The 13,606-nt window shown below is 38.7% G+C and overlaps 1 protein-coding gene across 4 annotated transcripts in view; it reads left to right on the top strand.

The window, feature by feature from the left end:
* ANKRD28 (ankyrin repeat domain 28) overlaps window positions 1-7,876 on the top strand; it is a 194,394-nt gene extending 186,518 nt beyond the window's left edge. For 3 of the 4 annotated variants that reach the window (XM_008578550.1, XM_008578552.1, XM_008578553.1), the window contains 2 exons: window positions 468-559; window positions 4,605-7,876. In XM_008578550.1, the coding sequence (XP_008576772.1) occupies window positions 468-559; window positions 4,605-4,891 (379 nt within the window). In that variant the 3' untranslated portion in view covers window positions 4,892-7,876. Of the gene's footprint in view, window positions 1-467; window positions 560-672; window positions 1,056-4,604 lie in introns of those variants that run through there. The other variant, XM_008578551.1, reaches the window with a different exon arrangement.
* The last annotated feature ends 5,730 nt before the right edge of the window (window positions 7,877-13,606 follow it).

The raw sequence follows: 13,606 nt of genomic DNA, 5'->3' as shown, positions 1-13,606 counted from the left end.
TTTTTTCCTTTTTGTCTTTTTTCGTGACCGGCAACGGATCGCAACCCTCAGTGTTGCGCCCGCACCTCGCTCAGCCAGTGAGCGGCCGGTCTGTATGTGGGATCCGAACCCTCGGCGGGAGCGCCACCGCACTTCCCAAGCGGCGCACTGTAGCAGTGCGCCACCGGGCCAGCCCAGTAAAATATTTTTAAACATTGATTCTTAGAAGGAAAGTAAGGATTTGGTGAAGGTGGGAACCTGCTGGGGGAGCCCATGACTAATTTTATATGCATTGACAAGGTGTGACAGTGCACTGCACAGAGGTTCTGCTGTTCCCACCCCCATCTTTATTATTGTCAGGATTAGGTACCTCAAGTTTGTATCTCTGGGTCTTCACAACTTAGGGGAAATGCTCTTTGACAGCCAGGTGTGTATGTGTATTTGCGTGTACATGCACATACATGTACTTGTATAATTTTTTCCCCTAGACCTCTGCATGTTGCTGCCCGAAATGGGCTAACAATGGTGGTTCAGGAACTTTTGGGGAAAGGAGCAAGTGTGCTTGCTGTAGATGAAAATGGTAAGTAGATTCTGTATTCTCTTCCCTTAATCTATATCTACTAAAAACTTTTATCTTTTGATGATCCATATTTGAAGAAAAATAAACTTGGATTTTTTTTTTTTTGGTCAAAGAGGAGAGCTGAAATTAATATTGAATAATACTTACTTTGTGGCAAAGGAATAAGGGCAAGAGAAACAGGAAAAGTCCATCCAACAGATGAACTTCTGATTTCACATATCATCTATTAAACCAAGTTAGTGTTTACTACTTATACTTAACACTGTTGTTCATCTTAGTAGCCAAAGACTTTATACTTTCAACAAACATTTATCAAGGTCCTACTTCAGTGCCATATTCTTATCTAAAGCCAATCCTTCCACTCATGCCCTAAATCCTGTCCCCTTTTGCTTACTTGAAAATAGCACTTTAACAATTCCCTTTTGTGTTTTGCAATAACAATTTTTTGCTCTTTCCTAGATCATTCCCCTCACTATATAAACATTAGTTCTCTCATTTAAAAAAGAAAATCTTCTATTAATCCCACTACTCCTGCCACCAGCTACTGCCATATTTCTCTGTTCCCCTTTGCAGCAAAACTATTCAAGAATTGACGCCCTTCCTGTCCCCAACTGTTCTCCTCTCTCATTCTTTCATTTTCTCATTCTCTCTTAAATCCAGTACAGTCAGGCCTTTGCTCCACCGTCCTGCAAAATTGTCCTCATCATGATGACAGTGACCTCCACAATGTTAAGAATCAATTCTTCGTTCTCATTTCTTAGTTCTCATTTTACTTGTCTTTCAGGACCCCACACTTTCTTGCTTTTCCTCCTACATTACTAATTATTCCTTCTCAATTGCTCTTACACAACACTCCTTCTTATCCCCAATTAATATTGGAGGGATCTAGGACTTAGTCCTTGGTTTTTTGTTTTGTGGGGGTTTTTTTGTTTTGGTTTGGTTTTGGGGGTTTTTTGGTTTTTGGGGTTTTTTTCCTTTCCTTATCTATGTTGACTCCCTAGGTGATTTCGTCTAGTCCCTTAGTTCTGAATAATACTTATATGCTGAGAATTCTCAAATTTATATCTCCAGCCCAGACACATCACGATCTCTGTATTTAAACATCCAGCTGCCTAATTGACCACACCACATTGTGTAATAAACAGCTCAAGTCTAACATGTCCAGAACTGAACTATTGATCCCTTTTCTCCTCTCCACCACCAAACCTGCTCTCCCCACGGTCATCCTGACCTCAGTTGAAGACAATTCCTATCCTTATAGCTGCTCAGGGCAAAGACCTTAGAGTCATCCATGATTCCTCTCTCTCATACCCAATGTATAGTCCGTTAGCATATACTATTGATTCTACCTCTAAAGAATATCCAAAATATGCCCACTTTTTTTTTTCTACTGTTACAACTCTGGCCTGGGTCCTTTGGAAAATATATGAGAAGATGTTAACTCCTTTGAATTTCAGTTCACCAGTAGTTCTTATAGTAACCTACAAGTCTCTATGTGATCTGTCTCCAACCCGTTACCTTTCTGACCTCATTTCCTACACTTCTCTCATCTCTTACCTCATTCTGCCATGCCAGCTCCTCCACAGCAGGGTTGTACTTGCATTATGAACTTTGTTCTGGCTGTTTCCTCTTCCTAGGATACTCTGTCCGCAAGCATTCTCTGACTAAATCCTTCACTTGATTTAAATCTTAGCTCAAATTTCATCTTCTCAGTGAAACCTTTCCTGACTATCCTGTTGTGCTGCAACTTGCTACATACCCATCACAGCACTTACAGTTTGTGTTAACCTGCTCCACTCTTTCCTCTTTCTTTTTTCTGTAAAGCTTATCTTCTAATATATTACATATAATTTACTTTTTTATTATGTTGATTGTGCGTCTCCCCCACTAGAATGAATATAAGCTCCACAAGAGCAGTGAATCTTTGTCAGTTGTGTTCACTGATGTATTCTAAGTTCTTAGAAGAGTGCCTGGACATTGTGGGGCTCAGTGAGTATTTGTTGCATGAGTGATTATGCCAAGCACTGTGCTAAGTTCTAAGGATGCAGTGTAAAATAAGACAGTCTACTCCTTTGAATGGAGACAAGAGTGTACACAGACTGTTGCAATGCACTTGAAATAGTTTAATTGGAGTAAACCCAGAGCTATGAGAGCACATAAGAGGATCTTCAAACCCTTTCTGGCAGGATCAAAAAATGCATCCAAAAAAGTGACTTTTAAACCAAAATCCAAAGGACAAGTAGAAAGTGGGGAGGGAAATTTCTAAGCAGAAAGAGTGGCATGTTAAGAGATATAACTCCATAAAGGAGAGAGGAGCCTGTTTTTAGTTGTATTCTGATTAGAAGAAACATGCCTCTTTCCCCACACCCACTCTCATCCAAGCCATCATGGCCTGTCTGATAAGTTGCTCTTCCTGCCAGCAGCAGCAGATACCTTCAGATCTTCAGAACAACCCTTGAAAGAAGTGTGGGCAGTGAAGCACTCTCCTAGTTACTTTGAGCAAATTCGGTTTAATTGAAAATATGAACATTCTTCAGCCACTTCTGCCAAACTGAAGGGACATCAGTTGTTCCCTTTGGCCCTTGACAAAATGGGAACTTTATGAAGAGAGAAAAAAATTATTTTTTCTTTATCAAGGCTAATATAGTGTGGATGAAAGTAAACAGGAGAGCTGGAAACAGACAAATGCCCAATAGTTAAAATGTATAACTAAACCATGGTATAATCACATGATGAAATACTGTATAACAATGAAAATGAACTGACTACATTTACGTACAACAACAGTGATAAATTTCACACATAATCTTAAGCAAAGAAGCCAGATATAAGATAATATACTATACGATCCCATTTTAGCTTCAGAAGAAAATGTCAAAACTAATCTGTAGTATAATCTGTAGTCATCACAAGTAGAGAGGAAAGAAAGAAAATGATCGCCACGTAAGTCAGGATAGTGGTTACCATTGCAGAAGAGGAAAGGGGTAGTGATTGGGTAGAGGATACGAGGGGTTTCTGGTATTCTGGTGTGTTCTCTTTCTTGACCTGGATGGTGGATATATGAATGTTTGTATTGTGATAAATCACAAATGTGACTTTTTTTATAAATGTATACATTAGTGTGTGTGAAGGCTAAAACATGATTAATGTGGTAATAGGGAAAACAGTGTCTAGATGTACAACAACAAATGAAGCTATAGACTAAAACTTTAAGACATTTGCTGCTCAGGAATACCTGTTGGCTTCGTGTGGCTTAAAATAATAAGCGTGAACTACTTTAAAGTTCCATATGGTATAATTTGAAACTTGGCATCACACTGTGTGTTCTTACCATCTTCTCTCCCACTCCATCCTCAAGCCGGGGTCTTATAACAACGAGGTACCAAATGTTTCCTCCTCCGTTTGCTTTATTGATACTTTGTGGGGCCTTATGCCTAAGGTCAGTTTTCTTTCGCTAAAAAAATAATTGTTAAATATTTGTCTTGACTTAGGAGTTTTTAAAGTTTAGTTTATCTGCTGTTTTTCTTCAATGGACTATGACTCCAAGAGAAAAGTTAAATTGACAACCAAGTATCATTCATTTAACACGTATCTTGAGCACCTGCTCAGGGCCTCATTCATGCATCTGTACACATTTAGATTTCTCGGCATGTAAAGGCTTACTTACATAAGTATGAATTAACAGTAAGTCTCAACCATTCTGAAGGAAAATATCAATCTATATATTTTTTCTTATTTTAGCCCAGTATCTTATATGAATTCAGATGGATATGGATAAGTTGTAGGATCTTGGGGAAATGGTCCATCTCTGGGCCCCAGTTTCCTCTTGTTATCTAGTCTGTAAGTTCTTCTTCTTCTACCCTAGATTTCTATGGCTTTTTTCTCTACTTATTGGAAAGTTGTGAATCATTCTGGTTAAAACAATTTATTTTAAACCAACTAATTTAAAATATGTCTAAAGTTGAAGGCCTTTAGGCTTATTATCTCATATGTACTGGTATGAGTCTCAGGATGTTTAATTTTTTAATTTTATCTTTAACTCTAGGCTACACCCCAGCTTTGGCCTGTGCTCCCAATAAGGATGTGGCTGATTGCCTGGCTCTCATTTTGGCCACCATGATGCCTGTCTCATCAAGTAGCCCTTTATCATCCCTGACATTCAATGCCATTAACCGTTATACCAACACCTCAAAAACAGTCAGCTTTGAAGCCTTGCCCATCATGAGGAATGAACCTAGTTCTTACTGCAGTTTCAACAACATTGGCGGGGAACAGGAGTACTTATACACCGATGTAGACGAGCTTAACGACTCCGATTCTGAGACCTACTGAGAGGTTGAGCTGAAGGTCTAAGGAGGGAGTTCTGACAATAAAGCTTCAAACTGTGCTTTTTCAGGAAAAAGGCACTTTCATATTCACGTACAGATTCAGCCTTAGAGGAAAGATCGCCCAGTGAGCGAATGTAAGAGATGTGATGACATTAGGAAGAAGAGTTTTAAAGGCAAGTTTTGCAAAAGGAACTTCTAGAATCTTGAAATAGACTTGACCAGAGGAAAACAAATTGATGTCAAATTGCCTTGCGGGATTATTTAATTTGGTTTTGCAGTGCCAGTAATAATTTGGAACACTGTGCACCCTAACCTGCTTACACAAGCAACACTGTTGTAAAAGAAGAGATAAAGACACTTGATTTAAATTTTATCAATAAAATTACAACTAAATTAAAGGCAATAAAAGTTTGGTACAGTAGGCATTATGTGCACAGCAAATCGCCAGAGGACCAAATAACTTAAAGGTTTTTTAATAGAATGCCGTTTTGTGGAAACTGGAGTAGGTGAAATGCAACATTATCTAAACCAAACTTTAATATTTCTGAAAATGAAGCTGAGATTTGGCTTTAAATGTTAATTTTTTTAAAGAAAACATCTGAAAGCCTTCCAATAGTATTAAACCATGAGAGAAAGTAAACGTATTTTTACATTTTTTCTTTTACATAAAAATTTTAAAATTTCAATTTTTATAATATTTAGGATTGAAAACCAGCTGACTGGGTGCAGTATGGGTGAAAGTACTTGTGACGTAGACATGAGATGGATTGGGGTCGGGTTGTTGCCTAGTTTTGAATGGTTTGGGTTTAAAATTAAACTATTTTTGTTTAAAAATGTAAAGACTTTCCTAGGAAAAAAAATTCATTAAATCAAAAAGTAGATTATTTCACCCTATTGCAGCTAAATGGTCCTGGAGAATGGAATTTGCAACCTCACTACTTTGGATGGTACACTGTCATCCCTGTGTTACATTTGTGCCTCCGCAATGGGTTGGGGAATTTTTCTTGAGATTTTAAAAAGTAAAGAATCAGAAGGAAAAAGTCCCTTGCTGTTCATAAGTTAAACATCAAGTCTCTTGGAAGGCATTTCTTTATTGGGCTAGGTTTAAAATACTAAAGCCTTTAGGTCCTGTTCAGATTTAAAGTAGCATGTTTATAACCTGTTACCTTTTGGAGAGAGAAGCAATTGCCTGCCAAATTGATGACTACCTTTCAAATAACAACAACAAAAAAGGCTGACATTTAGGCTTTTAAATAACAATTGATGTGTTTCTGCTTTTACTGTAACTGTCACTTTCCCAATGAAAATGATTTCACATTTGTAGGGGGTCTTACAGGTCTGGATAAAGTTCCATAAATTGCAACAAAATGATACCCAATTTCATTTGATCCCTTTTGTATTGTGAAACTGGAAACTTTATGACATTGTAAATTATCAGCTGGTTTTTCTGAATATAAAGTGTGAAAACACAGAACAGTATTTTGATCTATTTGATAATTTTGTGGGTTTTTTGAATTAATGAGCATGTACATAGAAATAGTGACTGCTTGAATACTGTATTTACTTGCACTCTTTCAGTACATCAAGATTCCTGTATATTTTAGAGTATAATAAAAGAGATGTGAGTTGTATTTAATGAATAATGTATTTGTATCTGCATATTATCTAAAAAAATCTATAAAGTTTCTAGGGCATTGACTACTAGATTTTAAGCATTTTTTCTAAAATATTTACAAAAATTATAGAAGTAATCCTCCATCTTTTCTTTATAATATAAAGAAGTCATAATAAACCCTTCCTAATTATTAATGGTAGGAAGGTGAATATGCATTTTAAAGACAGTGGACTACATTTTCTATTGTACCTTTAAAAAAAAAAATTCAAATGGATTCTGAAAGTATACGTATGTGTGCTTTTCTCTTTCCTTTTAGGAATTCTCCTCTGAATTCCCTGAGGGAATTTTGTAGAATCTCAGAATTGAAAGAGACCTGAGGTTCATCTAGTCTAACCTCTTAACAAATACAGGAGTCCCTTCTATAAGGGTGATCTTTCCACCTTGAACACTTCCAGTGACTCTACCTCACCAAGCAGTCCATTCAGTTGTTGAGCAGCTCTTAACTGTTAGGTCTTCCTTAGATGCTGTTGAAGCCTCCTTCCTGCTAACTTCTGTCCTTGGTCGCAGGTCTGTCCTCCAAGAAGAAAACCCTGAGAATGTTGAAAGGATGAATCTCGTACTCTCTGCCATGTCTTCTTTACAGGCTGTTTGACTCCTCTGCTGAACTGATTTCCAGACGAACTCATTAGACACACTATTAGATTTACCACATCTAATGAAATCCAAGGTGTAGTTATAAAGTAACAAGCTGTTTTTAATTTATCCTCATACATACCAGAACTTAACTCCTGCATCACTTATATATATACGATGCTATTACTGAAAACATTTGTGAAGTAGTTCTTTCAATTGCCAACCCAATAGGAAAACTTCCATCGCTTTGTAATTGCATCTGTGACAGTCTGTCCCCCAGCTTGATCAACCACTTCCTTTGGTCCGCACCCAATGATGGGAAATCCCAAAGTACTGTCCCAAATAGTATTTGAACACCAGTATTGTTGGAACAAGTACGTGGACTTATTGAATGAACAAACACAGCACCACAGTAAGTTCCTTTATAGTTACACCTTGTATGTTCAAAGCATTCAGGCCCTGTTCTGTAGTGTTTTTATCTTCAAACAGAATAGAAAAGCCTGTTTGCTTTAACTTCTGCATGAAAGATGACATCTGATGTGTATTATAATGATACCAGCTTCTGCTCTAGAACTACTTGGGGGGAATGGTGGCAATAGCAAATGACCTCCTTTAACAAGACACTCAACTCAAACAGTGCCATTTTAGTTCAGGAGATCTCTAAGTGTAGCTGTAAATTTGGGGTTTAATTTGGCTTACATTGGACCTTTTAAATGAAATAAAGTTTTTTTATGCAATAAATCAAATGTTGTTCTTTTTTACATGGCAAATTTCCCTTATTTTAAAATGTCTAATTAGTGTTCACTTATGAAAAATTTTTACCTTTCTTTAAAAACTTAATGACTTTTCAGTAAAGCTGTTTGAGACTTTAGATGAACCTATCTATATGGGCTTCCCAAAATATATTTATTGAACAAGTATTGCTTGCCTCCTGTGTACTTGGATGTGAGAATGGGCAGAAACCTCAGAAATTGTAGTCTTGTCCTTTAGGAGCTTACACTTTCATCATGGAAAGGTACGAGAAGAAAGTAATAAAAGTGCAATTGAGGCAGAGATGAATCACTAAAGAACAAGATCATGTTGGGAGGGAAGATCAGAACAGGCTTTATGGAAGAGGTGGTGCTAAGGCTGAACACTGAGGAACAAATATGATTTAATTAGGTAGAGAGGGAGCAAATGATATCCTAGTGAGAAAAACAAAAAACCACAGCAGTTCTTAAAAGTGGTTGATGGAAGGGCAGTTTGGGATAGAGTGGATATCAGCACTTACCATTCCTGAGCATAAAAAGATCATGAAAACATGCAAAAGAGCTAATTATAGATATGAGAGTGCTTCAAAAAGTTCATGGAAAATGGAATTAAAAGAATAGTCTTTCCATGAACCTTTTGAAGACCCCGTGCACGTACAGAGATTAGAAAACACAAGTGAGAATAGATGTAAATAGGTCATTGGAGCGGCAAGTAAAGAGGGCTTTAATAACCTGTCTCAAAATCATCTGTATGCAGGTAATAGTAGAGAATGCCTATACAGTGTTTATCATGTACCAGGCAAGGTTGTAAGTGCTTGAAATACATTATCTCTTAATCCACACAACTGTCCTATGAGGTAGGTGCTATGAATAGCACCATTTAACATGAGGAAAGAGACAGATGAAGTAACCACCCAAGGTCACCTGGCTGGTAATTCGTGAAGACTAGATTCAGATCCAGGCAGTCATTTCCAGAGTCAGTGCTCTTAACCCCCCAATGACCTCTAACATGCTTTCTGGTCCTTGCTGAAATTCTTGATTTTGAAGGTGGGACACACACTTGACTACTAAATTATGTAGGTTGCCTTCAGTTTTATTCTCCTAGGTCACTGTTTTTAGAAAAAAAATATAAATCTGACTGTAACAGATGTTTATTGGACACATCCTATGTGACAGGAACTGTGCTAGTCTCTGGGCATACAGTAGTAAAAGAGGAGGTAACATAATTTGCCCTCATGATGGAATGGATCCTAAAGAGTGACATCTGCTATGTTTCAGTTGCTATTGCTGCTTAACCACCCCAAATCTCAATTGCTTAAAATAATCTTTGCTCATGCCTTTGCAGGTTAGCTGACATAGGTTTATCTGGGTGACTTTGCTTCAAGATGGGACTCTGGCTGGGTTTGGCTGTATGCTGTGAGTTGGGCTCTGGTCTGCTCCATCTGTGTTCATCCTTGGGCCTGGGCTGAAATACAAAAGTTATGCAAAAGTTCTCACAGTGATGGTAAGAGCACAAGAAGGCAAGCCTGTCCACACAAACATAGTTTGTACCTTCATGTGTATTACATTTGGTAACACTCCACTGGCCGTAGCAAGTCATGTGGTCAAGTCCAACCTCAATGGGATGGGGCAGTATTCTCTGCCAACTGGGGGAGGATAATTTGAGTTCAGTTTCCACAATTCACTTATCCCCCAAAATGATGAGCCAATCAGTTCGTCACTTAATTTTTCCATGGGTTTGCTTGGTTGGTAGTCTTTCTTTTATGACTGTTTCTTCCTTTTTTGTGGTACTCTTCTAGTGTGGGTGGTCCAGATGTAAAACTGGGTAGCAAAAATGTACTTTGAGTTAGAAAATTCTTCCTTGGCAGTGCAGGACTGACTGGTTGATTGCTGGATCTGCTCTTTTCCAAGGTAAAGAACCAACCTCTTGTCTACCTCAATCTCCAGAAGAATGTAGCCCTAGTCTCCTCTGGTGTCTTACTTTGCCCATCCCTTCCAAAGCATATCCCAATCTAAAGGAAGATAGAAACTAAGGCTTGGCTAGTGACTACTTTTAAGACTGCCCCCCCCCCCCGCCAAAATATATAAAGCTCTTCACTCTAGATCAGTTCTCCATCTCTCCCTCTCTAGCACTTATATAAATCTCTATCTCTCTGCTTCCTTCCTTTTTGTGTTATTTTCATTTCCTTATGGTTATCTCCTCTTCCCTTTGTGATTCTTATCTGTCTTCTGCCTTAATTAGAATTGAAATACAGGCTGAAGTATTTTCAGTTGTAAAAACAGTAATTTAATCTTAATGTAGTTCTTCTTCACCCTTCTCTAAACTCTAAGAAATACCAAATTTTCATCTTTAAAGCCTATTTATCCATTGAGCAAACATTTCTTGATTACATACTCTGTAGAAGGCACTGTTTTTAATACTTGGGGTACACTGGAGATACAACAATGAACCAGATAAAGTCATTGCCCTTGGGAAACTTACACTTTAGTCAGGGATATGAACAAGAAAAATATCAGATGATTACTCTGCACAGAAAGATTTGAGAGAGTAACTTGATAGGTACTGGAGTTCTGGTGTTTGGGGGAGGTCCTTGAGGATAAAAGGATTCATTGCCCATTTATGCACTAGGAGATTACACAAACACATTTCTGATGTGCCATATGACTTCTTAGTAAGTGAAAGAATTTTGAAGTGACAAACTAATAAAAGCAGGAAAGGATAGATACAGATGGTGAGATAATCCACAAAAGCGAACTTGAAGATTTTGCTCAGTGAGGTTTACCCAAAAGCATGTCATAAATTAACCCAAGGATCATTTGTCCTTTGAATAGAGAAGGGACTGGGTTTATTGAAGATGAGCCCTTTTTGAATGCCTGCTGCCTTTGTGGCATCTAACTTGCTTCACTTCAAGCTAGAAACAAAGATGGCACAATACTTGGTGTTGGACAGGGTAGCACTAAGCTCTAAAACATGGGCTTTATGCTAATGAGATGGCCAGTAAAAAAAACGGGAAGTTGGTTCATTTCTGGTACCCAAAGTAACAGCAGTACTGTGAGTAACATTGGTTCAGATCTAGTGGGAACAAACAAAATGCATACAGGTGCTCCTCAACTTAGAATGGGACCACATTCCAGTAAACCCCATGTTGAATCAAAAATATCACAAGTCAAAATGCATTTTAATACCCCCAATGAGCCCACTGTAAAGTCAAGAAATCATAAGTCAGGGACCATTCTATACTGATAATCTTACACTTCACTTCCTGCTTCTTGTGTAACCTGGTATGAGCCCTCATTTCTGTCACAAAAGTAGCAAGACTCAGCATGCATAAGAGAAAAGTTACTTGTGGTTCTGATGTTTAAGCCTCAGGACACTAAGAAATACCGAAATCCAAGAGAATGTGAATCAAAATTCATGAAAAGGGGGCTTCTGGAGGAGAGCTTTGTCTCTTCTTGTGGCTGAATAGCCAGTGAGTGTATGGAGGGATTTGGGAATAGAGGCCATCAGTCGCCTGCAGTTCAGTGACTAAGAGGAATAGAACCTGAGATGCTATAAATGGTCAAAAAACTTTTGCCAAATGCTGTGTTGGTGAAAATGACTAAGAACCTCTGAAAATTTAAATCTCCATAAAAGCGATGATAAAACTAGCAAGATTTGTCAGGATCAGCTGTCACAGATGTCTGGAAATTAAAGGCTGTCAGCAACCTCGGGATCATTTATTTAAGAAGAACTGCTGAATCTCTGTAAGAACAGCAACCTTCCTAACATTTTAACCAGCACTTGTTGCATGCCTCACCCTACAGTTCTGTAGTAACCTTGAAAACTAACAGCCCATGGGGCCGGCCGGTGGCGCACTGCTACAGTGCGCCGCTTGGAAGCGCAGTGGCGCTCCCGCCAAGGGTTCGGATCCCACATACAGACCAGCCGCTCACTGGCTGAGCGAGGTGCGGGTGCAACACCGAGGGTTGCGATCCCGTTGCCGGTCACGAAAAAAGACAAAAAAGGAAAAAAAAAAAAAAGAAAACTAACAGCCCACATTCCTGGTACAGCCTAGCAGCCACCAGAGGGAACAAAACAAAGCTAGAGTTCTTTGAAAACCTTATTCTCAAAGAATTATGATTTGACCAATGTGCCTAACAACAGAGCATCAAAATAAAACTTAATGTCATTAACTAGCTGGATATAGTGGACATCTATAGACTACTACAGCAATAGCAAAATACACATTTGTCTCAAGCTCACCTGGAACATTCACCAAGGTAGACCACATTTTGGGCCCTAATACACACCTTAACAAATTTAAAGGTAGAAAGTATATAATATCTGCTCTTAGACCATGATGAAATTAAATTAGAAATTAGTAACAAAGATAGCTGGAAATACCCAAAATACTTGAAGATTAAACAACATACTTCTAAATAAAACATGAGTAATGAAATTGGAAGAGAAGTTGAAAAAATACTTGGAGCTAAATGAAAATGAAAAACAATTTATCAGAATTTGTGGGATGAAGCAAAAGCAGTGCCAAGAGGGAAATTCATAGCATTGAATGCGTATATTAGAAAAGAAGAAAGATTGGGGCCGGCCCGGTGGCGCACTGCTACAGTGCGCCGCTTGGGAAGCGCGGTGGCGCTCCCGCCGAGGGTTCGGATCCCACGTACAGACCGGTTCCCGCTCACTGGCTGAGCGAGGTGTGGGAGCAACACCGAGGGTTGCGATCCCGTTGCCGGTCCCGGTCCAGTGCGGGCGCGACACTGAGGGTTGCGATCCGTTGCCGGACACGAAAAAAGACAAAAAGGAAAAAAAAAAAAGAAAAGAAGAAAGATCTAAAATCAGTCACCTTAGTATCTGTCTTAGGAAACTAGAAAAAGAAGAGTAAGTTAAAGTAAGCAGAAGACAAGAAATAATAAAAATTAGAGTAGAATTTGGAAACAGTTTCAATTTAAAAAATCAATAAAACCAACAAGCCCATTCTTTGAAAAGATTGATAAAATCAGTAGAACTTAGTTAGCCAGGCTAACTAAGAAAAAAAAAAAAAGAAGACATAGCTAATATCAGAAATGAAACAGGTTGTCACTACAGAGCCCATGGATATTAAAACAATAGTAAAGGAATACTGTGAACAACTTTATGCCCACCAATTTGATAATCTAGATGAAACTGACCTTGGAAGACACAATCTGTCACTACCAATTCTCTACAATCTCTTCCATAAATAGAAGCACAAAGAACACTTCCTAACATTCTACAATGCCAACATCACTGTAAAACCAAAACCAGACAAAGATATTACAAGAAAACTAGGCAGTAATATCTCTCATGAAAATAGATGTAATAATCCTCAGCAAATCAAAATACTAGCAAACAGGGCCAGCCCGGTGGCGCACTGCTGCAGTGCGCTGCTTGGGAGTGCGGCGGCGCTCCCGCCGAGGGTTCGGATCCCACATCCAGACCGGTTCCCGCTCACTGGCTGAGCGAGGTGCGGACACAACGCCGAGGGTTGTGATCCCGTTGCCGGTCCCAGTCCAGTATGGGCGCGACACTGAGGGTTGTGATCCGTTGCCGGACATGAAAAAAGACAAAAAAAAAATACTAGCAAACAAAATCCAACAATGTAAAAATTATACACCATGACCAAGCAGGATTTATCTCTGGTTTGCAAGGCTGGTTCAACATTAAAATATCAAAGATATAATCCATCACATCAACAGGCTAAAGAAG

Source organism: Galeopterus variegatus, unplaced genomic scaffold, assembly GCF_000696425.1.
Source record: "Galeopterus variegatus unplaced genomic scaffold, G_variegatus-3.0.2 Scaffold1716, whole genome shotgun sequence".
NCBI lineage: Eukaryota > Metazoa > Chordata > Mammalia > Dermoptera > Cynocephalidae > Galeopterus > Galeopterus variegatus.
Note: the sequence above shows the minus strand (reverse complement) of the source record. Positions and strands in the feature narration are given on the sequence as shown.